At 50.5% G+C, this 27969-nt stretch overlaps 1 protein-coding gene across 2 annotated transcripts in view; it reads right to left on the bottom strand.

The window, feature by feature from the left end:
* The window catches only part of FAM135B (family with sequence similarity 135 member B), a 281275-nt gene that overhangs the window by 80101 nt on the left and 173205 nt on the right, over positions 1 to 27969 (bottom strand). For both annotated transcript variants that reach the window (XM_039232988.1, XM_039232987.1), the window contains exons 4-7: positions 21725 to 21864; positions 13426 to 13496; positions 7852 to 8025; positions 2486 to 2612 (exon numbers count right to left, since the gene is read on the bottom strand). In XM_039232988.1, the coding sequence (XP_039088919.1) occupies positions 2486 to 2612; positions 7852 to 8025; positions 13426 to 13496; positions 21725 to 21864 (512 nt within the window). The remainder of the gene's footprint in view (positions 1 to 2485; positions 2613 to 7851; positions 8026 to 13425; positions 13497 to 21724; positions 21865 to 27969) is intronic.

The raw sequence follows: 27969 nt of genomic DNA, 5'->3' as shown, positions 1-27969 counted from the left end.
ACACACATCCCCCAAAATAGCCAAGAAAAGAAATGGAAAGGGGAAAAAAAACCTATACTGTATCATGTGCCTGCTCTGAGTCTATTTTTGCACAGTCTTTATACATATTAACTCCCGAGATCCTCTCTAAAAGCAGGTAGCATCCCATTCTCCAGCTAAGAACCGGAGCTTGCAAGGGTGAATCCAGTCCCCCAAGTCACGTGGGGCCGGGGAGCATAGCAGGTGTCTGACACCATAATCTTCTCTCTCCCACGTGCCACCATGCCAAAGGCAGAGATCTGGCTGGGTCATGCCCGAATTCTCGGATGCAACCGAGTCTATGCCCCCACCCCCACCCCCTGCCTGCCCCAGGTCCAGGGTTCTGATCAGTCTCCTAGGGCAGCCCCGCATGGTGCTGGGTGCGGGAATGTGGTGCTGAGCTAGCTGGGCTCTATCCGCAGCTGCTCAGAATCCGGCAGAGGAGAGACAGAGATGCCTAGAGCCGACCCACCAAGGGAGCATCTGGGAGAGAGAACTTCCTAGGAAATCAGGGAGTGCTTCTCAGAGGTGGTGTCATCTGAACGAGGCATCAGAGGATGCGCACAGGAGCCCCTTCTGGGACATGCTACGGCACCATCATCCTCACATGCTCCCGGGGATCTAGAAAAGGACTTCGTCTTGGAATCTGTGTCAAAAACGTTTTGAACCGATCTCTGACATCCCCTAACATCTTGCGCCACATTACCTGGAAAACGGCCGGAGCTGGAGGTTTTCGGGTAGATAGATGCCCCGGGGAGGCTCTGGGGCCAGCACACGTGGGCGAGTGAGAAGTAGGGCCTGGCCCTGTGATGTGGTTACAACAAAGGCCTCTCGGTCCACCCATCAGAAGTCCGGAGCGGGGCTGGGCCCGCCGCAGGGGGTTGGGGCTGATCCGGGGACGCACACAGCATCCACTAACGATGGAGGGTCAGTGCCTGGCCTTGGGGGTGCAGAGGGAGCAGGAAGTCCCAGCCTCCAGTCCCTTGCTACCACCTGCCGGGTCCAGCGTCAACGCTGAGGACACCAGTTCCTGGTGGCTGGGTGGCTTCCCCGAGGCCCTGCATCTGCAAGTCTCTGGACTCCACCTTCAAGGAAGTCCCATTTGGCTTTGAAGTCTGCTCCTTCCTGGGCACAGAGCCCTGCCCTCGGTCCGGGTCACCCGTCCCTCAGGAGGGTCTCGGCAGCTCTCTCCTGAGCTCCTTGCATCATGAGAACACGAGACACAGCAGCTGGGACCAGATGGGGAGGCGCATGGCTTAGCCACCTTTTGCAGCCAAGCCTCCTGGCTGGGCCACAGGCTGGGGGAGGTGACGTCACAGGAGAGCCATGGAACGGGATTTGAGGAGGGGCGGGGCCACCCGGGACACGGGGTGGGGGGGCCTCTTTCGTGTCTGGGTAGACAGACTTCCACGCTCCTACTGTGGGCTGTGTGGTGTGACAGCTCGCTAAGTCAGCCTGATGGGCTACGGGGTGCCCAGACACCATGTTAAACGTTACCCCTGGTCCGCGAGGGTTTCTGGGTGAGACTGACTTGAATCAGTGGACAGAGTTTGAGCCGATTGCCCTCCCGACGTGGGTGGGCATCACCTGACCAGCAAGAAAATGCAGAACAGAAGGGCAGAGTGAGACAATGTCCTCTGTCTGCCTGCCTTCCAGCCGGGACACTGTGTTCTCCTGCCGGCGCCCTTGAGCTCAGACTGGAAGCCACCACCGGCTGTCTCCTGGGTCCTGAGCTTGCAGGGGTGGGTCCTGGGGACGCCTCAGCCTCCATCATCACGCCAGCCAATTCTCTTCAGGGGGTCTCTTTATATATATTGTGTCTGCGTAAATACGGCGCTGCTAGCTGGAAACTATCACCTGTCCCTCCATCTATCCATCTCTTATTGCTTCTGGTTCTCTGGAGAAGCCAGACTAATGCAGCCTGGTTAGTTCTGGGCAGGTCCCGAACAAACGTAATCACGTGTTGGCCCAGGAGAAATACAGGCACAGAGATACCGAGTGTGGCCAGAGCCCTGCTCCCCAGAGAGGTAAGGATGGGTGTCTACTGGAAAGGAGAAATAAGCGAGCGGTCGGGATATGCCTATTTATCGAGCGCCTACTGAGTACCAGCACTGGGCTAGGACCTTCACATTCATCACACTGATCACCCCACACATCACCCCAGAACATTATTAAATCTTCGTGACTCCACTCTTCACAGGGGAAAACTGAGGCTCAGAGAAGCGAGAGACGGAGCCAGGTGATGACAGCGGCTCAAGGCCAGTGGGCTTTCCAGGTTACCGCGGGGCCCGAGGGAAGCTGCTCCCCACCTGCCCTCAAAGGAACTATCTAGAAGAGGACTCTACAGTGTCCACCCCAGGGCCCGGCATGAGGAAGGGAGGAATTGATGGACGGGGAGAGGGGAGGCCCCCACGCACCCCTGCGAGGCCGCGTCCGGCCCCGGGGCCACGTCCCGTGCGGACCTTACCTCCGAGGAAGTTGGCTTGCAGTACCCGGCTCCGAAGACCAGGTTCTCCAGAGAGAGGCTGGACTGGTCCGGTCCCAAGTCCGGGCCGCCTTTGCCAAGCCAGGGGCCTCTGCCCGGACGGGTAAAGCTGAGAGGCGGAGGTGAAGAGGGAGAAACAGTGTGAAGAAGGCAATGGTGCTGGTAGCTCAGCCCCTCCGGGCTGTGAGGGGGACGCTGTGCGATAAGTCCCTTAGAAGCAGGGGCTTGCCCCCCCCCCAGGATGGCGGCCTGAGAAGGGGGCGCCCCTGGCACGCAATCCTGCGAAGCTAAGACGGCAAAATGCCTGTGAGGCCGACCGTGCAGCTGCCGAGAGACACAGAGGGCGAGCTCCCAGGCCCAGGACCGGGGGGCAGGAGGAAGGGGGCTCCCTCCGCTATGGTCTGAGGCCGCGCCTGCTCCCTTCGGGGCACAGTGTGGGGTGAGCTCCTTCAAACCCCCTCCCTGAGGCTCCTGTGTTCCGCAGACGAGTGTGAGCATCACGGGGGCCCAAGGAATCTCCCCGCAAGGATTCAGCCCAGGTGACCCGCACTCCTGCTTAAGGCCTGACAGCGAAATAACGTTAATGCTACTGCTGTTTAATTCATGTGCTCAGGGGCACCTGGGTGGCTTAGTCGGTTAAGCGTCCGACTTTCGCTTAGGTCACGATCTCACGGTTCGTGGGTTCGAGCCCCGCGTCTGGCTCTGTGCTGACTGCCAGCTCAGAGCCTGGAGCCTGTTTCAGTCTGTGACTCCCTCTCTCTCTGACCCTCCCCTGCTCACGCTGTCTCTCTCTCTCTCTCCTAGAAATAAATAAAAACCTTAAAAAAAAAAATTCATGTGCTCAAACGTGTATCAGGTGAGCGCCACATGCCTGGCAGTGTGTCAGGTGGCGGGGGGTTGGGTAAGACGGTGGAGGCACAGCCCCCCACCTGCGGACACACTTTGTCTAGAGAGGGAGGCAGATGGGATACCGTGAAGGTGAACTTGGAACGGGGCGCACAGAAGAGCAGTTTATAAAGCAAACCAGGGGAAAGGAGGGATAGATCGAGGGGTTATGGGTAGAGCACGGCCCAGGGGTCACAGGCCACCATCAAGGCTGGGAGCCCAGCGGCAGCGCCCATAAGCTCCGTGACGTGGGGAAGGGAGAGCTTTTACACCCGGCAAGGTGATACCAGCACCTTCGCCGGGGCCTCGGAGGATTCGGTGAGACTGGCCCAACACGGCTTTAAGTGCTGTGTCAGGCAAACAGCAATCATTCAATAAACGCTCCAGCCGTTGTTGATGACCACACAAATACAATAAAACCTAACAAGATTATGACTATCTTCATGTAGCTACTGCTGCTATTACCACACACATAATTGAGTATAATATAGTCATTACTCTGATTTGTTTGGAACTGTGATTTTTAAAAAAATTTTTAACATTTATTTATATTTGGTGGGGGGAGAGAGGGATCGTGAGCAGGGGAGGGGCAGAGAGACAGGGAGACAGAGAATCCAAAGCAGGCTCCAGGCTCCGAGCTGTCAGCACAGAGCCCGACACAGGACTCAAACTCATGAACTGTGAGATCATGACCTGAGCCGAAGTCGGACGCTTAACCAACTGCACCAGAACTGAGATTTAAAGCAAGCGTGCAGCTTGGCTACAAACGGATCAAAGGGACATTGCAGGAAAACGTAGATTATGTGCATGAGCAGTGATGCTCGTGGGATACTCGGGGCCAGACTGTAAATCGGAAACTGGAGTAACTGGTTGTTTTCCTGAACTGTGGCCTCGACTGGCTCTTCCAGGGGATCTGAATCCCTCCAGTGAAATCCAACTGCCCCATTTAGGAGTTAACCATTGGATTCTCTTCTTGAGGGTGTTTCAGGAAAGGCGGCAGGTCTTCTGAGGTTAAATTTTAATTTCACACCTGCTGCTTCCTCATTGGACTTAACGGATGCTGGGAAACTCACTTTTCTGGAGAAACTAGAACTTGCCCTATTTGACAGGTATTTCCCATCATTTTAAAGGGTTGCCTTTGTTCGCTGCCACTGTGAGGTAACTAATAGAAATCCTTCCTGCAAAACCCAGAGAACAGAAGACAGTTCTATTTTTACCGCCATCCCTGGAGAAGCCAGGCTCTGACGATCAACGTCTCTCCTCTCTGCCAAGGCTGCTCCGTCTGATCTGCAAGGAGCTGTTTTCATCAGACGGTTAAATTTTCTACGAGGGGTTTCCAGGTCCCAAATCCTCGTGAGATAGTATCAGGGCTCCCAGTGGCAGGAAGAGGGATGCCGCTTTCCACATCCATTTTGGGTGATGTGGACACTTACCTCCTAGCTGGACCCTGGCCCTCGAACTCCTGTCTCCACCCCAAAGGGCTGTCACCGCCAGCCCAGCCCACTCTGGCCACAGGAGGGATCTTTACAAAACACAGGTCTGACCTGGTGATTTTCCCCCTCAAATCCTTCAATGCCCTCTTCTTAAACCATAAATGGATTTTCAATGCCTTAGTGTGACATTGGTTACACTGCTAAATGAGGGCTTTACCCTCCCAAGTTTATTTCTCATGTGCTAGACATGAGGCCGAGATCAGACCCCAAGACACAGACATGGTAGGCGCGGCATAAATATTAATGGACTGCATGGCCAAGCGTCTACGTGTACTATCTCATTCAATCCTTCTAATACCCTTCCCGCACTATGGAAACAGGAGCTCAGGGAGCTTCAGTCATGTGCGTGAGCTAACGGGCTCACTAAGCAGGGGGCTCAGAACAGATCCCTCTGACCCCAAAGCCGGCACTTTCGACCCCACTCTCCATTAAGTTCCCGCTCCCAGGATGGTTTGCTCGCTGAACTAGGCTTTAAGCCTCTTAAGGTCCCACATCCAATCTGTTCATCCCAGGGCTTCCTGGCTTGGCCTTTCCAGAAATGGCTCAAAGCTTAGGCCACCCACCACTAAGCAAGCACGTGCTCACCATGTGCGGCATAGACTGTGTACTTCATCTCACTGCCCCTGTTCTCTCTGTTGGATTCCTATCACGGCCCATTTCCTAAGTTCCCTTCCTGCCTGCCTGCCTGCCTGCCCGCCTTCCTTATTACTTCAGTGTTGAAACAGATGCCTAGAGCAGTTAGACATCACTCCGAGGACCCCCAGGAATTACCTGGTGGTGCTAGACAACGGGATGGGCCTGGCTCCAGCCGAAGCACAACAGCTCAGTCTCAGGGCCCCAGGGCTGCCTGCAGGGAGCTCTGCCTTCCTTCCCAGGGCTATCACCTCACTTTCAGCAGCTGAGAGCCAGCTACTCACAGGACACCACCTCCAGCCATCAGCCCTGCGTCACTGACAGCAGGCTGACTGTGTCCTTAAGTCTGCATCAAGGCCACTTTTTGCCAGGCCTCAGAGCGCGCACCCAGCCGGGGAATATCTCTGTAAATTCCTCATGCCCCCCTTGTTTTCTGGATTCTGTTTCTCCTGCAATTCCCCAAATTCAGCTCTGCTTTCCTTTGATTATACCTATGACTGCTGTGATATTCTCTGCCAAACTCTACGCAGCATTTGGCAAATGATAATGCCATAAATGCAGACAAGGAAAAGTCTATCGCAATGTCTCCTTGCCCAGCCCACTGGCATATACTGCGCATATCCTAACATCAGTCCCGGGGCACAGCAGGCCCTCAATATAGCCGTTAAGAAAGAAAAATGAATAGTTCCATGGTCTCCCTTACAGGGGCGTCTCCTTTCTCTTCAGGGCCCAGTGGGAGGAGCTCAGTCCTTGACGGGCAAGAGAATGTCCACATTCTCCAGTGGAGTGCCGGGGGCCAGGTACTGTGCACACATGGCCCATATGCCAGCCTCCACCACCCTCGGTGCCCTTGGCTCCTTTCACTGGCTTGAACCTTACCCCCCATGGGCTCTCTCTCTATGCCAAAACACTTCACTGCTCACGGCCCACCCTATGCAACATGCCCTTTCTCTCAGATAGCATCCCACCATGCTCTTTAGCCCACCTACTCTTTACGTCGGGTGACGCTTCTCAGTTTGGGGATTATGGTTGATCTGATATATATCCATCCTGTCTACTACTCAAGGGCAGTGTCTGGATTTGCCCCAACAGCAAGCAGAGCCTGTGATGGGGCTCAGCCGAGGGGCATAGGGACCTGGGGTAGAGGCTGCCAGGAGCCGCACCCACCGGCCATGTCGGCTGACCAGGACCTGGGCTCCTTTCCTAGTCACTGACCCCAGCAGGTGATCAGAGCCAAGCCCTTACCCAACCAGCAAGGGGGACTGGAGCCGCCCCCACACGTATATTAACTCCCAGCACTGGGAAGCTCTCCTTAAAAGGGACACTGGAACGTTAGTTAGTTCCTTCCCGAGACTCAACATTACAAGATTCTAACCCTGACTGTCACTTTGCACATAGGAGCAACTCATGCCCGCATGCACGGGCAAGGTTAGGAAGTGACCTGGTGCCCAGATCAGGCCATGGCGGGCACACAACGCGACATGCTCACCTCTGCCAGCTCTGTACCCCACATTTGAGGAATGCATTAAATCTCAGTGCCTCAGGGGGCTTCACTAACAGGGAGAACATAGGGCCACGCAGGTGGTCCTGCATCTAAACACTCAGCAACCTGGGGAGGGGGCAGAAAACAGAGCCCCTGTCCCATGCCTAGCCACCACCCTTGAGAGCCACTATAATCTGTGGTGGGACACAGCGCTGCTGGTTGAGAGATGAGGACTTCGTGTCTCGGGGACATGGGGTGACTTCTCAGATAAGGCACGGTTAGAAAAGGCAAAGCCAGGGGGCATCTGGGTGGCTCAGTCAGCTAAGCGTCCGACTTCGGCTCAGGTCTTGATCTCACAGGTCGTGGGTTCGAGCCCTGCGTCGGGCTCTGTGCTGACAGCTAGCTCAGAGCCTGGAGCCTGTTTCAGATTCTGTATCTCCCTCTCTCTCTGACCCTCCCCTGCTCACACTGTCTCTATCTCTCTCTCAAAAATAAATAAAACATTAAAAATTAAAAAAAAAAAAAAAAGAAAGTAAGAAAAGGCAAAGCCAGGTCCAGGGCCCAGGGCCCATCCACATCTAGTACAGCCAGGCAGAATCCATTGTTGGCAGGTTCAGCCCCTGGCTCCCTGCCCCTGTGCCCTGGACTCCTAATGAGCAATATGTACCACCCACCGTCCACCTCTATCCTGCCCCTGAGGTGGGCAAGGAGCCTAGCCCCTCCTCCTGGGAGGAGCCTTCCGGTCTGTGCCCATCAATCCAGGCCCTGGCCCCTCAGCCACGCCACGTAAGGAGTATAATGAGAAAGCCCAGGCGGCACCTCGCGCCTCCGCGTTCATGTCCATAATTTCATACCTGATCAGGGGCTGCTGCAGAGCCACCAGAGCCGCGTGGATGGTCACCGAGATCACCGACAGGTGGAAGTAGTCGAACATGACGGGGACCTGGTGGTGCAGACCTCTCCGGGGGTGGAAGTGCAGGCTGAGCGTGCGGCTGCTAATCAGGGGTGCCCCCGCCACGTCCCTCAGCCTGGAAGGCAAGTGAGTAAGCTCAGGTGAGTGACGGCAAGTGACACTGCTGTCACTCAGGCAGGGGTGCGTGACGGCCCCACCCCGGGCCAGCCACCATGCAGACACCATGATCCGTCCCCTACAGTTACCCTGTCCGGGGGACACCATGTCTCCCAGGATTGGCAGATGGAAAACCCAAGGGTCTGAGAGGGAAAAGAGCTTGGGAGGCACCACACAGCTACCTCTCAGCAGCCCCGGGGCTCATGCTCTGCGGCCACTGCCACCAAGCCGCCCCCCCTACCCCCACTTCTGTCAGGCCAGTGATGGAAAGACTCTCAGGCCCCTTTCAGAGCTCATGTCAACCCTGAAGCCCTCCTGGCCTCCACCAACCTTCCACCAACGCCCAGGACAGCGCTGCCTCATAAGTCTGTGTTTTCTGCCAGCATCCTACCTCGTCTGGCCAGGAAACGTAACTAATCGTCCTTCTGGCAAACTACACACGTTGGCCAAATGTTTGCTTATTAAAAAGAAGAGGTGACTGACCAAATGAATAAGTGAGTCCCGAGGCATAATGGTTAAACAGTCTGACCAATTTCATCAAGGAATCCCCCACCTTTGCTCTAGCATTTTGTCACTGGGCTGTATCTGATTCCCAAGAGATGAACTGGCTGGTAGGCAAGGTGCAGTGGAGCCTGTGGTTATAAAAAAACCTGTGATTCTTCTCTAAATAAAACTCTTCCAGTGCCAATCTCAAGTTCTGGAAGCCAATCACTCAGCCTCTCCAAGTCTCTCTGAGGCAGGGCAACTGGGAAGCGCAAATGGGGCATCTTCTGTGAGCAGAGCACAGAGTTCGGACACTATTCGGAGGTCAAACTTCTCCTTCCCCCATAGATGGGGAGACGAGAGAGCGGGAGACAAAGGGGAGGCAGAAGACTCCCCAGACCCAGCTCCGCGGGCTGGACTCCCCCTGAAATCCTTGTTGCTTAGCTTGTGGGCACATTGCCAGGTAAATCATTGCAGCCCAGGGTGACTCTGCTATCAGACCACAAACAGCAGCCTCCTCTCTTCCAGGCAAAAACCTGATGGGGGTGGGACAGCGAGGGCAGCCCCTGAGTCTCAGAATGCCACTAACATGTATATTCACTTTCATTCTGACACCAATTTACTGAGGCCTTATAATGAACGGAACCCAGTGCTTTTCCCCTCAATCCGTATGACCATCATATGAGGCCTTTACTAGTATTATTTCCATTTTCAGATGTGGAAGCAAAGCCAGCATGGGTTAACTGATTTGTTCTACTGACGGAATGGGAAAAGATAGTTGCAAATAACGTTATCAGTTAAAGGGATAGTATCCAAAAACTATAAGGAACACACCAAACTCCACACCCGAAAAACAAATAATCCAGTGAAGAAATGGGCAGAAGACATGAACAGACACTTCTCCAAAGAGGACATCCAGATGGCCAATAGGCACAAGAAACCATGCTCAGCGTCTCTCATCATCAGGGAAATACAAATCAAAACCACACTGAGATACGACCTCACACCTGTCAGAGTGGCTAAAATGATCATATCAGTTTACTCTAGATGCTGGCGAGGATGTGGAGAAACGGGCACCCTCCTACACTGTTGGTTGGAATGTAAACTGGTTCAGCCCCTCTGGAAAACAGTGTGGGGGTTCCTCAAAAAATTAACAGTAGAGCTCCCCTATGACCCAGCAATAGCACTGCTAGGAATTTACCCAAGGGACACAGGAGTGCTGATGCATAGGGGCACATGTACCCCAGTGTTCATAGCAGCACTCTCAACAATAGCCAAACCATGGAAAGAGCCTAAGTGTCCATCATTGGACGAATGGATCAAGAAGTTGTGGTTTATCTATACCATGGATTACTACATGGCTATGAGAAAGAATGAAATCTGGCCACGTGTAGCAACATGGATGGACCTTGAGGGTGTTATGCTGAGCGAAATAAGTCAGGCAGAGAAGGACAGATACCATATGTTTTCACTTATAAGTAGAACAGGAGAAACTTAACAGAGGACTGCTGCGGGGGGAGAAGAGGAAAAAATAGTTGGGGAGAGGGAGGGAGGCAAATCATAAGAGACTCTTAAATACTGAGGAAAAAAACTGAGGGTTGATGGGGGTGGGGGAAAGAGGAAAATGGGTGATGGGCATGGAGGAGAGCACTTGTTGGGATGAGCACTGGGTGTTATATGGAAACCAAACTGACAATAAACTATAAAAACAAAACAAAACAAAACAAAAAAACCTGACTTGTTCTAAGCCACGAGGAAAACTGAAATGCTAGGCCCAAGTTCATCTGACCACACAGTCCCTTCTGCAGTGCTGTACTCCACTGCTTGGAATCCATTTACACACCGAGATATTCTTAGGCTAGAACAAGAGGAGGTGAAGCACATTTCAGGGGAGCACAGGTGACAAAAATGTTAAGAAGAATTTAAGCCACATTAATAGGAGTAAAGAACTCTGATTAAAGCCGGTGATAGATGTTTTGTGCTCTATAACGGATAGAGCCAATCAATGGAGATAAAACTCAGTTCATGGGTGTCTCAATTTAGAAAGGGTTGGAGGTCAACCTGAGCACTGAAGGAAGAATGTCTGAGTTCCTATAAAGCAACTAAAAAAGGTCAAACACAGAACACAGGGAAAGAATTCTGATATTTAATTGGAGATAAAGAGATGACTTTATTGAAGAGTCTTGTTTATCTTGATCTTAAAGGGTCATTCAGACTGAGAATTTTTCTTTTTTTTTTAATGTTTTATTTATTTATAGGAGAGAGAGAGAGAGACAGCGTGAGCAGGAAAGGGTCAGAGAGAGAGGGAGTCACAGACTCAAACAGGCTCCAGGCTCTGAGCTGGCAGTCAGCACAGAGCCCGACGCGGGCCTCGAACCCACGAACCGCGAGATCGTGACCTAAGTGAGAGTCGGACGCTTAACCGACTAAGCCACCCAGGTGCCCCCAGACTGAGAATTTTTCTAAGTGGCTGCAAGGTTTAAAATCAAGGGCAACTGAGGGAAGGCATACAAAAGGGACTTGTTCCTTGAATAAGGAAGAATTTCCTCATAGGCAGAACCGTCCAAGGACAGAATGGGATTTGATGGGTAGGAGTGAGCTTCCCATCCCTATGCAGTGCAGGCATGTGCTCGTGTGCCTTTGCAGAGTAGCAAGTGCAAGTGCGAGAGGGTAGACTGGAGCAGGGTGATCTTGATTTTGACCCTTCCAAACCCCTGATATTCAATGCCATGCTTCTCTATTGGGTCTCCACTCAGGCCTACACAGTTCTAAAGAAGCCATCTGCCTGGGTCATGTTTCAAAGCCTAATGCATATTCCCTGGATGTGCTACAGACGCTGCATCATCCTTAAACCCAATTTATGAAAATGAAAAAATATGGCATTTTAAACTCTTCCCCAGCCCCTGGCTTCCTGTTCCCCTCAGCTAATCTTGTACTCCATGAAAACCCCCTGCTCTGATTGTTATTAAGTGCTCTGTGCTATGGAGAGGAAGTGACACGTGAAAGCCGGGCCCCACACGCATCTCGGAAGCCACAGAGAGGAAGAAGACATTGATTCGGCAGACCGCACACTTGAGATATTGTCTCTCTTAATCTTCATAACAGACTTAGGAGACATAGATTCTATAATAATGTCCATGTTATAAATGAGGCTGTTGAGATACAGGAACATTCAGGGATTTGACCAGCATCTCATGGCTGAGGAGCACGGAGCCTGGGCTGCTGAATGTTCTACCCTTCAGTCCCATCTCCATTAACTCCCATCTTGATGACAACATGGTCTCATTTCCTGGGTCTACCATGACTTATCATTCAGACTGCCAGTTGGGCTGGACGGAGAATGACTTCTAGGCTGAGTATGGAATCAATTGCAGGGTTCTCTGACTGCTTGGAAATGTCTCCTATGGAGTAATGGATGAATGTCTCTGAGGAAGTAAGCACAGAAAGATAAGGCAGGGTGGGTTAATGAAATGCATGAATGATGGAAATTGCAGATGGTTGAGGGAGCATAGGAGAATAGAGGCAGAGGCTTTACTTCTGAGTTTATAGGTTAGGAAGAAAGCCAGCTTCTTACAAGGGCCCCATAACTGTGAACCTAATGAGAGGGATCTTCAAGTGCGCTTGCCTTGTGTCCCCTACAATTGGGGGAACATAGGCTTCGGTGCCTATGGTGCAGGAATCATCCTGCAGATGTCTTCAGGAGAGAAGCTGAGGGTGGCTGGATTGGCCCAAGGGAGAGTGAGCAGCATTGCAGGGAGAGGGGGTTCCCCACCCCTGAGGGATTAAAGTGCCTTTGTTCATTTCCCAAGGACCAGATATGGGTTCTTTCAAGAAGAATATGCCAAAAGAGCGTCCTGCAAGGAGTGACTGGTCTGGCCACAGGAGGCATCACTATATCAAAGAACTACAGTGAGGGGGTGAGGGAGCTCGCCTACTGAATGGGTATATCTCCAGGGAATGCATAGGGATACCCCAAGAGCAAGGGACACAGTGATTCAGCCTCTACGGAGCCTTGCTTGCAATGGAACCTGTCCTATATGACCCTCTGCTTTGCAATCTCCTAACTCGTGACTGAGCCTGACCTTGTGAGGCCCACACCCGGCTGCAGGGAAGGAGGCAGGAGCAAACAGAAGCCCTCATACTGCCCTGCTCCTGCCCTGGGAGTTTCCTAACCTCGACAAGCCTGGAGCTCAGGGTGGCGGAAGCAGGCAGGGAAGGGGCCACAAACTGGGTGAGAGGTTAGAGTCTTGGTAATATCCCTGCGTGGCCTTACTGATTCCTGAAACAGGGACTATGGATTTATGACCTGACAGAGTCTGCAGCTGAGAGCTTGCACAGAGGAGGAGGAGGGGGCGCCACAGAGCAGGCTGGGAGAAAGCAGTTACAGGAAGGAGAAGCCTTGTCTCCCGCCTCTTTAATCCGCAGGTGACAAATAAGCAGGTTTTCAGTTTTCAGAGAGTCAAAGTACAGTAGCAGATATTCGGTGCAAAAGCGTGGGGTCCAGGCAGGGTCTCCTCTGTTTCAGAAGGAGCCTTGAGGCTTGCCACCTCACAGCGTCAGGAATCTGAAGACCTAATAAATACCGCACTGGGTATGAATGGAGGTGTGAGGCATGAGAAGGTGCCAGATAGTAAAGGCAAGCAGTCAGGAGCTGTGTGTGCACTCAGAACTCTAGCTTCTGCCTAAAAGACCCCCAGTCTGCAGTGAATTCCCGCACACTCCCAGCCCACCTGTTGGGTGGGCGGGGCAGCCTCTCTGGAGCCAGGCCTCTGGGGGAAGTTCCCAGGTTCAAGGCCATAGGTGCCCCAGGGGGCGGGGGCAGGGAGGGGTTGGAGGAAGGAAACCAGGAGGATTCAGAGACAGGAGGGTCACTCACTGCTGTTCACTGTCTGTAAAGTGCAGATCCACCTTGAGCTGAAAATCGACTTCACTCAGTGCCTCTTCCACCTGAAAGAGAAACAGAGTTCAAGGGACTGAGGAGTCACACCTGGCCCCGATGAAAAATGCAGCTGGCCTAATTCCCAAAGTTTAGGAAACGAATCTCACTGCAACATTAATGTCATTCATTCATAAACCAGAATTGCCTGCGCAGTCCACACAACTCTGGTTGGAGGGGATATGTGAGTATTATGAGGAAACAGAAGGAAGGGATTCATGGGGGAAATGTGGGAATTTCCCAAATGTGGGAAAAAGCCAATTTGCAAAAAAAATGTCATGCAAGTTTTCTATAGTGCAGGACTTTTGAGAACCTTACTTCCCAAACAGATTTGATCTGGAATCCTTGTAGGCAGCAGGGAAGTGTTCATGTGCTCTGGGAAGGAGGAAGCGGTGGGCTTGACCGAAGAAGCCCCCCTTGGCTAGTGATGTGAAAATGCTGGTGGAGGTGTGACGTCATCTCTGCCCTCGGGCACCCTCACCTGGTGGGCACCACTGTCAGTGTGTAAGAGGGGGATCCTGACGCTCAGGACGGTGAGGCCATCACCCAAGATGGCTCAGCTTCCTAAGAAAGCAGATCTTCCTTTTTTTTTTTTTTTTTTTAAAGTTTATTTATTTGAGAGAGAGAGACAGAGAGGGAGAAAGACAGAGACGGAGAGAATCCTAAGCAGGCTCCGCCCTGACAGATGTGGGGCTCGAACTCACAGAACCATAAGATCATGACTTGAGCCAAAAACCAGGAGTCAGATATTTAATGGACTGAGCCGCCCCCAGCTGCCCCCAGATCTTTCATTTTTGGCTTGAGGTCCATTACATTGAACCATTTACACTTTGAGACATGGTGGCATTTCCTGTCCTATCCACAGCTGCTTTTGTTCTTAACGTTCCTATTTTCCTCAATTAGCAATGCAATCTGTGTGTTCTACCTGCTGGCTTCTCACCTCCGTCTAAAAGATGGTACCCCCTGTTCTTCTTTTCCCACTTTCAACACCATCTTCCGACCTTCAGGAAGGAGACCTGCTCAAAGCCTGATCCTACCTGATCCTACCTCTGCCTCTGCTCAGCGGGGAACCCAGGTGAGGGCTGCACGCCTGGGCCAGGTTATGGGTTCCTCTGCACACCCAGGCTGGACGGAGCCCTTCTCCCCTGTAACCCACAAAACCCTGATACCTCATTTCCATCTTGGCCTTCAATGCTTCCAATTACAATCATTTCAGGTTTATAATCGGGAAGCCCGGGACCCAAATTGTTTCTGTCTAGTCCTCGCCAAGCTGCAAGTTGCAACTTACAAATTGCAAACATTCAAAAATCAGGCAACTTCACATTTCGATTACAAGTTTCCAGCTTCTGTTAAAAAAAATCCCTGGATCTGGCAACGCAGGCCTGGCATTTGGAAACTTCGTTTGGATCAGGCTCACGGTGTTCGCTGACAATCCCCATCTGGCCTGTGGCTAAACTGCGCACCCCCCCACTATCCCCCGGGCCATTTTCTTGCCTCGAGTCCACAGCAATCAGTCATCATTAAGGGAGAGAGTAGTCTTAATTCATTCTGGATCCCCAGCTCCAGGAATAGTGCCTGCCACATAGAAAGTATTAATGTGTCCTGAGGAATAAATAAAGCTCTTCTCCACCCCCTCTCCCGTCGGTTCTCGTTTCTTTGCAAAATGTCCTCATCTTTCAGGGATGGAAATCTCTTACCCAAAGGCATCTTTGGAAACATGTTCCTGGTTAAGCAGATCTCAGGCAGAGACATATGGATGGAATTTATCTTTAGGTCTCCAGGGTTTTAAAATTTGTTTGGGGGAAGAAAAAAGCATTTAAAAGTTAACATTTCACCGGATCCAAGTGCTATGAATAACTTCCTCTGCTAGCTTTGTTTTGCATAATCACAAACCTTGCTTCGTACACACAGCCCCAGCAGCTGAGCCTCCTGCCGCCTATTCCTCGGAAGTGGGACTGGCAAAGTGGGCCCGCCTAACCTCCTCCCGGGCGTGCTGGCAAGCACCGCTCACTGTAAGCCCCAGTTTTAAACCTGCTGCAATTCCTTTGGAACTAGGAGAGGAATCCCGGGCCAGGACTGAGCCTGGCTATGGCTTTACTGATGTCTCTATAAATCTTTAATTGCAAGATGCTCCAGAACAAAGCCACTGGCTTCTCTAACCATTCAATTCATCACTGGCAGGTGGCTGCCTTCCTCCCTCAAAATACACACACTCGTACATGGGCATGTGCAGAAAGGTGCACACACCTGCCAACATCTGTATGTGCACACACACTTGTATGCGTGCCCTGTCACTGCTTCATCCTAATGACAATGACCTCCCTTTAAGAGTCATTGTTTAGGGCCACATGGGTGGCTGAGACTTCAACTCTGGTCATGATCTCACGGCTCGTGAATTCGAGTCCGGCATCGAGCTCTGTGCTGACAGCTCAGAGCCCAGAGCCTGCTTTGGATTCTGTGTCTCCCTCTCTCGCTCTCTCTGCCCTTCCCCCTCCCGCCAAACATTACAAAAAAGAGAGACCGAGTCATTGTTTAGCAGTAGAAGCAGCTTGGTGCAGCACTGAACAGAACACTAGTAGCCTAGTATCTGCCGAAGAATTCCTAGGTAGCACCTGACTGCCCATGCTGGCTATCCAATGTGGATAAAACTGAGAATTCAGAAATATTGTCCCTCGTTCACAAATGAGGACATCGAGGCTCAGTGCAGGAGCGAGTTCCCAATTCAACCTTCCCAAGGTCAGCTGGTGAGCGAGTCCCATAGCCCAGATTCGGTCAAGGGTCCATCTGCTTCTTCGGCCTTTGTTGCGTGGTCCCTTCCGTGTTGTGGGGTACACATTCTCTCCCTGGCTGCTTTCAGCTTCCCTCATGATGGTGACTCTTCTCCATCTGTGGCTTCTCTCCTGAGTTGCATCACAGCCAGTGGAGAAGAAGGCAGCTTTGGATGTCAAGCTACAGGGGTGCAATGCTTGGCTCTACCCTGGGCCAATCAACCTCTCTAAACTGGTTTTCTCATCTGTAAATGAGGTTAAATATTACTTACTCCTTAGATAGCACTGCTATTGTGTGACTAAGAAAATATACCCAAAGTGCTTAATATAACATATGAAACAAGACCATTCTTTTTTATTTATTTTTTTTTTTTGAGAGACAGAGAGAGAAAGAGAGAGAGAGAGAGAGAGCAGGGGAGGGGCAGAGAGAGAGAGGAAGAGAGAGAATCCCAAGCAGGCTCCATGCTACCAACACAGAGCCCAATGTGGAACTCAATCCCGGGAGCCATGAGACTATGACCTGAGCAGAAACCAAGAGTCAGATGCTTAACCAACTGAGCCACCTAGGCGCCCCCAAAGACTATTCTTAGCAACTATTAGTTATCGTTGTTATTTCCAAATTCCTCTGGCCCTGGCCACACGATGTGTCTGCATATTGGTCACAAACATAGGCTTCGGGGTCAAACTGCATGGGTTCAAATCTAAGCTCTACTACTTTCTAGTGATATGACTTGGGACAGATTACTTCTCTACATCGCTGCATCCTCAACTGTAAAGCAGGCATTGTAAAACACACCACAATACCGTAGTGATGATCCTCTGAGAACTTCCAAGGAAAGCACTCAGCACAGCGCCCACCACACAACACACACCGAATACATACAAGTTGCTATTAGTGTTAAGATCATGAGGTTGTTAGTATAACTCAGCCTGAATTCATATCACCCCTCAAAAGAAATATGTCTTCTCCCTATTAACCTGGACTCTCAATGGACCCCAAGCCCATTTCATGGCCAAACCTTACCGTCAAATCCCATCGAACTTTCTTGAGTACAGGATGTTCCGCATCCTCCATGCTTGGGCCCAGGTCTACACGGGTGTTTGGCTTAAACACAGTCATCCCCACTGCCATGCTGACTGCCATGCCCACTGTGATGCACACTGCCATCCCCACTGCCATCCCCATACCAATCCCCACTGACATGCCCACTGTCATGCCTACTGCCACCCCCACTGCCGTCCCCACTGTTGCTGCCTCTGCTGCCGGGCTACCCACCACTTGCGTGGACCATGAACTGCCCCCACACCCTGGGCTCATGGCACTGCCTCCACGCCCTGGGCTCATGGCACTGCCTCCAAGTCCTGGGGCTCAGAGCATGGCATCCACATCCTGGAAAATGCCCAAAGCCCTACTTTCCATATTTTTGCCAGGTGGACCTTTTTAAATCCCAACTCTCCTTCTCCTGATTCCCAAGGCCACCCCCCTGCTTTCAGAAGAGGTAAATATTCGGTGTTTGGAATGGCATGCATGGTGCTACCTGTTGGGTCTTCAAATATCCTGTCCAGCCTCGCACCTGCACCATCTCCTACCCTTCCGGAAACAACTCTTTCTTCCTCAGATGTACTGTCTCCTTCACTGCTTTTTCCCCGCCCTCTCTACCTTTGGTCTCAAAAGCTGTTCATACCCTCTTGCAGAAATTCCACCTGTTCCATAAAAATTCAAAACTCTCAATCACGTTCCTGCTCCCTCAAAAGAAAACCCTCTGCCTGACTCACTAGGTCTGGGATGGGCTCAAGAATCTGCATTTTGAGCAAGTGCCGCCAGGGGACTGTGATGTGGGGACAACAAGAAATCACACTTTGAGAAACGCTTTTCTTTTTAAAGCCAATAAAAATGCAGCCTTGTTGACAAAGACCTTTTGAGGAAATCTGCTCCTCCTCCTCCTCCTCCTCCTCCTCAGGGCACCAAGCAACTTGTTGTTAATGACTGTATTCTTCGCCTTGGCTGCTGGGAAGCTTGGTGCTGAATGTGCAAGCATCCATTAGCAACACCTAGTGCCATGTTTGTGCATTTCGGTTACAGTTATCACAGGTGCCCAGGCTTCCCCGCCCCCTTTTTGTGATTTTCCTTGCCTCGGGCTCACTCTGTTATTGTTGTTTCTGCTTTTACTATTCTATGCATTTTGTCAGACTTCCCAAATCCTCTGGGGGCTTACACAGAGTGTATATAAATAAAATCGCCACCCTACTTAGACACTCACTCTTTGCGACTGTCACGCAAACACTCCATCTTATTCCTAAAGCAGTGATTGCTTCTGTCCGTGGCCATGTCTTGCACTGACCTGTGCCCTCCAGCGTGGAAGGCATTTTCAGGCACATAGCTTGTGCAACAGTATGCTTGATGTATAGCCACTATCTGAGTGTCCGTTGTTCACAATGATGGCTGTGGGGATGCAGGGACATGAACTCTGGGCACCTGATGAGAAGCAGTGCTTTGTTGTCAAAAGATACTCACTGGAAAAGAGCCAATGGATCCATTCTCGATATACAATGTGTAAGGACATATCTGATTAATTTTAATTGTCACTGATCTGGGTATAATGATTAGCTGTAGCATTCTTTGCTGCCGTATAGATTACCCCAACACTATACAAATTATAAGCTTGTAGCGATGAATGATTTGGCATAAAAAGGCAGCAATACGTATTATAGCCACGCAGACTCCCTGTTCAATCTCTGAATTGAGGCTTGTTACAACCTGACCTGAGCTAAACTTGGGTGTTGAGGAAGGCTCCAAATGCGGGGGTGGGAGCGAGTGGCGGAGATCACTTGGAAAATGACTGAGACACCTGAACGCTGTCCAAACCCAGCCCCCCAACGCAAATGCTGCAGCAGGGCTTCAAGGTCAACATGCCAAAGGATGACGGCCCCCAGGAGGCAAAGTGAGGTTCTCCCGCCAGAATCTGGGTGCACCAAGTGTGAACCCGCAGCCTAATTTGGGGTTCCTTAAAACTCAAAACAACCTCAGGGGTCTCTTCCTAAACTGGGTCCAAGAAGGAAGTCACTTTGATGCACTCAAAATAAGGAATCCAGGCCGTTCAAGAAAGAGATGATTTACAAGGGTGCGGGGATGGTTTGTGGAAAGCCACAGATGGTGGCCAGTGCGTCAGGCCTGGTAACGACAGGGTGACCTTAATGCCCTGGACCAGGAGAGGTGTGCTTAGCGAGTGGTTATCAGAACTGGAGGGAAAGCTCCACAGAGCGAGCCCCCCGACCTGAGCTGAGACCTTGGATAAATGTTTCATAACTGGCTCTCTGAAGGAAAATGTGCAACATTGCCGATTTCTGTGGTGGAAATATTTCCACCACAACTGATTTCTAGCTACCAATGTGATGTCATTGCATGGGGAGCTGGAAAGGCATGCGTACCTGTGGCTCTCACAGTCTAGCCCCGCACACCACCAGGCAAGCAGCCCTCTCTGGCCCAGCATGAGCCCGGGGAATGAACTCCCTGGCCCCACTCTCCTCCCTTCTTCCAATCACCGCCAGGCTTCTCACAAGCTGAACCCAAACAGAACCCAAAGGGTAAGGATGAGACTGAGTAGTGGGTGCAGTTAGCTCTGGGGCCCAGAGCAGGTGGGGGAGGGCAGAGGGCAGACACACCAGCAGTCAAAAGAGAGGCGGCCCAGCTCATGGAGGCTGGTTTTGGTCTTTTTGATTTTAGTGACAAACAAGGTGTTCACAGTCACTGTGATGGCATAAGGAAGAAGGGGATCAGGGTCCCTGAAGGCTGGCAGGCAACACTAGGGATATTCATTTCCGTTGGCAAAGAAGGGGGTTACAAAGGCCCTAAAAGGAGGAATTCCAAGTTCAGTGTGTTCATGCACCAGCTAAGTCATCTGCTCGCATCTGCTGGTCGGCTCCCACGGCAGATGCTGGGCTTGCAAAGACGGACAGGGCACTCCAGCCCCAGAGAAGCTCACAGACTGGGGGAACGGGGCACCAAAGCCAAGACAAACATTGTGCCCTTTTGATGAAATCAGTGGCTCCCCTTCACCCAAGTATAAACTCTGCCTTCCCTCCCATCGCCCATAGTGCAGAGTCTGGCCCCACCTACCTCTCTCCCTTCACCCCTGCCCCTTCCCTCCAGTCCCTGCACAAGACTCAATAAATCTCAGATGGATGGATGGATGGATGGATGGATGGATGGATGGAGGAATGAAGCATGTAGCCACAGGGTGGAACCTGGTCTCTGCCTAGCCCACAAAGGATACGGACAGACAGAAAGCCATGGGGCATGATGGGAAGAGAGCCCCTGGCCAGCAGGAGGCGCTCCGTGCACCGCTTGGGGAACATGACTGGGGGACCTGCCTCTAACGGGACCTTCCTAAAGTGGGAACATACTTCCATATCCTTAAAGGCATTCCAGCAGGAAGTGAGCAGCTGGAATGTGGCAGTGGGAATCAGAGACAGGACTGAGGAGGTGCTGGCAATGCCTCAGACTCCAGATATCTCCTTGCTAATATGTGCTAATATATGTGTGCTAATATGAGGAACAGAGAATTTTTTTTTTAACGTTTATTTATTTTTGAGAGAGAGAGACAGGGCGCGAGTGACAGAGGGGCAGAGAGAGAGGGAGAATCAGAATCCGGAACAGCCTCCAGGCTCTGAGCTGTCAGCACAGCACCCGACGCAGGGCTCAAATTCAGGAACCATGAGATCACGACCTGAGCTGAAGTCGGACGCTTAACCAACTGGGCAGCCCAGGTGCCCCGGAACAGAGATTTTTCAATCAAGTTTCCAACAAATGGAATGAGGCTCCCAAGGTCTGTGGTCTTTACCTCATGCTGTTTCCCCTGCAAGGGGCACCCTTTCTGTTTCTCTCTGGACTCGCAGTTGGTACATCTCACAGCCAGCTGCTTGCCAGCTCCTTGGTGGCTCCTCCCCACACGGCTCATGTCCCCACCCTGGCGGCACCCCCGTTTATTTGCACACACAGCCAGCATAGTTCACGTCACATGTCAGGGTGTTGGCTTCTGTACCTGTTTTCCGACTCAGTTACCAAGCCCTCGAGGGCAGAGTTCCTGCCGCCTTCTCCAGCCTCGTCCCTCATCCGGGCGCCCTGCCCAGAGCCCTGCCCAAAGCAGACACTCAGTCGGTGTCTGCTGACTGCCTCCTTGACAGAATACCTGCCCGAACAGATGAACAAACAGGCGATGGAAGAAGGAACCAAAGCCTCAGTAGTTCAGTTCACGGAAACTGCGTGGGACACGGACGGAGGAAGCACGTGAGTGAAAGACTGAGTACAGAAAAGAATCAATACGTGCATGAGTTCTCTAAAGCCACGAATCCCCATCAGACGTTACAGCAAATCCCTCGCTTCGCCTTCACTTACCATTACCCGGCAGTGGCGACAAAAAGCAGGAAGGGGGGACTGCACCTTGTGGCTGGTGGCAGATCCCACGACTTACCCTTTCTCCGTCTAAGAGCAGATGAGCTCGGAAGATCACGGCATCATTTATGGGCACCTCTTCATTCCTGTATAAGATCTGAAAGACCCGGCTGTGCACGGCGTTCTCGTGGGTGCAGGCAGAGTGCAGGGTGCTGCCGTCTGCAAAACAAACCAGTAAGAGCCCGTGAACTCCAGTCCCACCCTGCACCTGCTGCCTCAGGTGTCAGTCCAGCTCAAGGAAAGTAATGGCCCCCAAACGCACTGTGACGTCCAAAGGTTAAAGTCACAGAAGGAATGCCATTCCATCGTAGAAAGACTCATGTGGAATGAACGGGGCTGGCCGTTCTCAGAAGAACCTTACTAATCCCTGACAAGCCACACGATCTGGCCGTGCAGTGCTCTGCGGCGGGAAATGAGTGGCTGTTAAATTCCTCACCCTCTCACATGTCATGTCCGCTCCTCCATGAAACCTTCCATAATCTTCCTCTCCTAGAACCAGGGAGGAAGAGAAGAGCAGATAAGATAAGGGCAGAAACTTCTCTTCCTCCTCCAAGGACTTCCCAGTGCCCCTAGAATCGCACTCCTGAAACGTTGCTCACATATCATGTAGGATATGGAGAACATTCTGTCTTGAGTTTTAGGTATGTGTGCTAATCCTAATTGTATTAGGCATCAAGGTTTCAAAGACAGTTGTTCAACTCTGTGTCTTCCAATGCATTCCAAAGAAACCCCAATTCCTAAGCACTGTCTGCGAGTAAAGCTCTACTTCAGGAAGACACACCTATCTGACGATGACAAGGGACTTAACTGCATCTACTGACCACCATTATGGAAAACAAATGGGGTGAATATTTCAGAACCACTTAACACACAAACTGCACACCAGGGACAATATAAAAATATCTTCAAATAAATAATGCTAATATTTACATAATATAAAGTGATGATTACCTGTTCATCATAATGACCAACCACGTGGCACTTTACAGCTTCCAACATGCTTTCACATTTGTACTTTTCCCTAATCCTTGTAGGAAACTGCTAGGGAAGATTTTACTATGGATGAAGAGACCATGGCTCAAAGGAAAAGAGGCGGGCATCTTGGTATTCACCACATGACGAGGTATTGCATGGATCTAGGCTCACACCCATCTGTTTAGCAACCAAGGAAAGAAGTCTCGGGTGAATGAATAAAACGCACCTGTCTCCTAGCAAAAGGCAGGTGCTCTATAAATCACTACAGAAAAAAATAAACAGCATGTTTGCAAAGAGAGCCCAGAAAATAACAAGAAAAGTCAGTGCAACCAGCAAAGAAAAACAGCTCAAGTGCTTTGATCATTGTACTCAGATGGCTTGAAGAGTCCCCTGGAAACAGGACAAAGGGTCACTGTCCTCTCCCCCCCCAGAGCAGAGTGACACACAAACCAACACCTGTCCTGTAGCTTCAGAAGAGGGAACAAAAACATGTAAAATCCCAGGTCATTACCAAGGCTGCTCCAATGTGCCTGCTCTAATTTGCACTTCGTCATGAAGGAAATAAAATTACTGGGCTAACGCAGCCCTATTTAGACCCGTTGGATTCAAACTGATGCGGCCTTTAAATAGAAGTGATCCTTGTGTGCAAATGCCTTTCTGTTTTTATTTGCTACATCAGCCCTTTCTCTATCACTGTCAAGGCCTAGTTGATCTATCAGCCAGCCCGACAATGTGGCAGAGGATAGATGGGGTAAAGACTCTGAAGGTCAGAGCAGCCCTGAGCCGCCTAGTACCAGGAGGGACAGCCAGCAAAACAGTTCAATCACCCAGCCTTCTCGGGCAGGTGACATCACCCCCTGCAACAGCAGCTTTCCATGTGAAAAATGGTCATATCCACCCTGACCTGGGATCCATATAGACATAAAGAGCATAAAATAAATCAAGATCCTAAGACCAGGCACATACTGGGTGTGCAAAATGCCATAAGGTGACTCTTTAATTGTGCTCAGAGGAAGGACTGGGCACTTTCTGTTGAATACAATTCCACTGGCCACATTTCTATGAGAGATTAGACTCCTCTGATCTGGGGCAGATTGTCAGTCTAGACCACAGGATTCAATGGTATTTGGAGATCACCAAATCCCAAACTGCCCCATTCAGCCCAGGATGAGGTGTTTCTTAAGCATGATGGGACTTCCTCTGCCATCTTCTCGCTACTATTAAGTAGGGCATAAGCAGGTGTCTCCTTGCAAGGGAAGGCTCACCAACCACGGATACCATTTGGGATTGTGGACATCACTGAGACAGTGTTAACTTTCTCCCCTCAACAAGGACAAGCCACACTTGGACACCTCGCCCATTATCTTGGCTTCCTCCTCCTGCACTCTGAAGGAAACGCGACTTTTTTCTCCTCCGCAAGGCCTCTTCCTGCAATGTCTAGTACTGGCTCTCCGGCTCTTTTTATGCAGTGCACCAGGCACTGGCCACCCGGAGATGAGGGGCGTGCATGCTCTGCCCACCCTCAAAGACCCTGCGGACCCTTCGGGATGCTGCCCTTTCCTAGCTGGGGAGTGAAGAGCCACGTCTCTCTTTAGAATGTTTTTTTCCTGGAGCAGATTCTATTCAAGTGACCCCATGAAAAGGCAGGGACTAGAGGGACTAGAGTCTCCCCAGACATCTGTCTGCTGTTGTGCGTGGCAGGGTTGGTACCAAGCATAAGGATCTGAAAGGACAATTAGAACATTAAGAAGAAACAAGGTAGACATCTCAGTGGCTCAGTCGATTGAGATCACTGCTCTTGATCTCAGCTCAGGTCTTGATCTCGGGGCCAGGAGTTCAAGCCCTGTGTTGGGCTCTCTCCACTAGGCATGGAGCCTGCTTTGAAAAATAAATAAATAGATAAATAAGTAAATAAGTAAATAAATAAGAGGAAAGAAGGCAGCAGAAAGAAGGTAGGAGGAGGAAGAAGAAGGAATGGAAAGTAGAGGAGAGGAATGGGGAAAAGAGAATAGGGCAGAGGAACTCCTCAATGGTTCCCACCGTTCAAGGAGCGAGGTTCAAACAGCTCAATCTGCAGTTGCAGGCCAGAAGGCAAGGGGAAAAAGACTTTTAGGGTCTGATGGGGTTTTTCCCCTACATAAATGAGTGATATCAACAATCTGCATTTCTACGTTATCGCCAAATGTCTACAGCTCCAATGAGACTTCCCTCTGCTGGGCGCCCCCACGAGCCCCAGGGCCTCTGTGAGTGCAGATCACAGAGCGCAGGTGCTGTTCGTCTCACGTGGACCCCGTGCCCAGCATCTGGGCCTGCAGCACTCTCGCAGCACATTTGCTGTGGTAGGAACCCCACCCCAGATCCAAGAACACGGCCATGGTTCTGGCTGCCCACAGGCGCTCCCCAGAGGATCAGGTGTATGCCAGGGGGTCAAAACTTCAGGGGATCCTCTCCCAACCCTCCAGGCCCGAGGACAGCCCAGCGAGGCTTGGGCTGTTGGCAAAGGAAGATGCTGAGAAGCTATCACCGAATTTCTTCAAACCCAGGCCGTATTCATACGTGAGAATCCTCCAGCACATCAGAGCTCATAGAAGTGGAAAAGCCAAGGGAGGTTAAGAGCAACTCAAAGTCAAGACCTTGGCTTTCTCATCCTGTTCTAAAGAACAGGACCTCCACAGTAACGCAAACTTGCCTTCTAAACTTGTGCCACCACTTTCTCACCATCGGGCCTTGGGCAGACCATGAAATCGAAGGGCAAATAAGACAAGAGTCATGCCCTGCCTAGTTGCCATAGTGAATCTGAGATTCAGATGAGATGAGGAATAAAGGGGTATGTTTAACTATGAAATTCCACAAACCCAGCCAGACTTCCTAGTAAGATGAAGATAATAACGATGATGATTCTTTATGCCAGGCGATTTTCTGGCTAATTCCAGGAATAGGAAGGACAGAAGGTCACCTTGAAGCCAAACTCAATATTATTTTTTTCTACCAGTTTCAAAGAATAGGCAGAAAAGAAAACCACCTTGAGGCAGATGTTCACTGTTTCTCTAGAGAATGACCAGAGTGAATTCCCATGTCGCCTAGGTGTTTTATGGCCAGTAGGGCTGGGGAACACTCATGGCCACGGCAGAGAGGTAGGACATGACCTTCTGTGGCTCCATCAAAGCTGCTACTTTGCTTGGAGACTCTGTCCCCAGAGTACAAGTAAAATGATCCACACAGGGAAAGTATAATCCCCTGGGATCAAACAGCCAAGGTGTTGATGACTCTTCTGGAATTTGGATATGGGGAGACCCGCTCGATGAGCACAGACTTGCCCCAACCAAAGAGGTGTCAACATATTGTATGGATAAGGCAAGGAATACTGTTTCTTGGAAATAAAGGTAGGCTGAGAAAGGCTGGAGCACAGGATGATGGCTCTGGGTGTTCACAATGGTCCAAGGGTTCATGAGTAGAAGGCTGGTTTGGTTACATCATGAGCCGGAAAGTTCTGTGGATCCAGCTAACCTGGCACAAAGGTTGTGCTTTGAATAGCGATGACTGAACATATAAATGTCACCTGAAAAGTAATAACCTGAAGTCCTGAGGCAGGCCCCCAAGCCCTATGCAGACACCTGAACCAGCAAGCTCACCGTGGAGGTTGCAAGTTTCTTAATGCGCTGAAGAACCACCTTCAACAGATCATCCGTGTGGCCATGACCAGCCCTAGTAGCAAGAGAAGGATCAGACCCAGTTCTTTCCTAACCTGGCTTTCAAAAAAGGAGGCCATTCAGGGACACCTGGGGGGCTCAGTTAAACGTCTGACTTCTGCTCAGGTCATGATCTCACGGTTCATGAGTTTGAGCCCCACGTTGGACTCTATGCTGACAGCTCAGAGCCTGGAGACTGTTTTGGGTTCTGTGTCTCCCTCTCTCTGCCCCTCCCTCACTCATTCCCCCCACCTCTCTCTCCCTCTCAAAAATAAATAAACATTTAATTTTTTAAAAAGGATCCCATTTCATTGTATAAGCCAAGGTCTTCTCCGCCCGTGTGAGATGAAGGAAGCACGTTAGCATTTTTGCTCACAGGGCACTTAGATACAAAAGCAGTTCTGTGAGATATCTGCAGAGATGTAAATGGACTTATACCTTCAATTTTTTAAGCACATCATATTTTCATTGGATAGCTATCTGAAAAAACTGAAAACATTTTTCTTTTTTCAGTTTTATTATTTTTTAATATAATTTATTGTGAGGTCAGCTAATATACAGTGTTTACAGTGTGCTCTTGGTTTGGGGGGTAGATTCCCATGATTCATTGCTTACATACAACACAAATGTTTATTTATTTCAGAGAGAGAGTGTAGGGGAGGAGCAAAGGGAGAAAGAGAGAGAGAGAATCCCAAGTGGGGATCAAAAGCAGGGTTTGATCTCATGAACTGTGAGATCATGAGCTGAGCTGACATCAAGAGATGATCACTTAACCAACTGCACCATCCATCTAAGCTCCCCTAACAAACATTTTCCTTGCTTTCTACCTAAAATATGATGTCCCTGGAATACTGAAAATACTTTCCCTTAATGAACAAGGATATGAGTTTATGCCTTATCCATAATCCCAGATGAACATGTTCTGTGGGGTTTTTTTTACTATAAAACATATTTATTTATTCATTAACTCCTTATTAATCACCTGCTACATGTCAAGTCCTGTGCAAGACACTGGAATTCAGAACTGAATGGTAAGAGTTCCCTGTGGGGTATCTCTGTCCCACACCTCTGTCCGTGGAGTAGAGAATGGGAATCCCTTTGCTGCTCATGTCCAAAGACATCTCCTTGTCTGCATGAGTTTATCTCTCCAGATACATCGCGTTATTTGCATCATCTTATATGGCCTTCCTAACCGGTTTGAATGGAGGTGGCAAGCCCTGCACAACAAACCAGGTATGAGTGTAGATGTCATTACAGATTAACTACATGACTTGCAAAGGTCTCTTCTCTGTAAGGTGTATTACATGCAAAACTCTGCGCACTGCAACTCACTCTACAGAAGCTAGCCTGAGATTGGTCTGAGTTCTAGGTACTTCAGATCCCCTGTCTCACTTGACCTTGGGTATGAGAGTCTTCATTTTACTCATGAGGAAGCTCAGGACCACAGAGGTTAAGTTCCATCCTCAGTGTCAAATCTAGTACATCAGGGACGCCAGATCTTGTACTTTTCTGTACCCACTCATCCCTCAGCTTGTTTATTCAGGTATGTGTTAGACATAATGCCAGCCACTGGCGAAAGCACAACAACGACAAGCAGCAG

Source organism: Hyaena hyaena, unplaced genomic scaffold (assembly GCF_003009895.1).
Source record: "Hyaena hyaena isolate Hyena2069 unplaced genomic scaffold, ASM300989v1 scaffold_69, whole genome shotgun sequence".
Taxonomy (NCBI): domain Eukaryota; kingdom Metazoa; phylum Chordata; class Mammalia; order Carnivora; family Hyaenidae; genus Hyaena; species Hyaena hyaena.
Note: the sequence above shows the minus strand (reverse complement) of the source record. Positions and strands in the feature narration are given on the sequence as shown.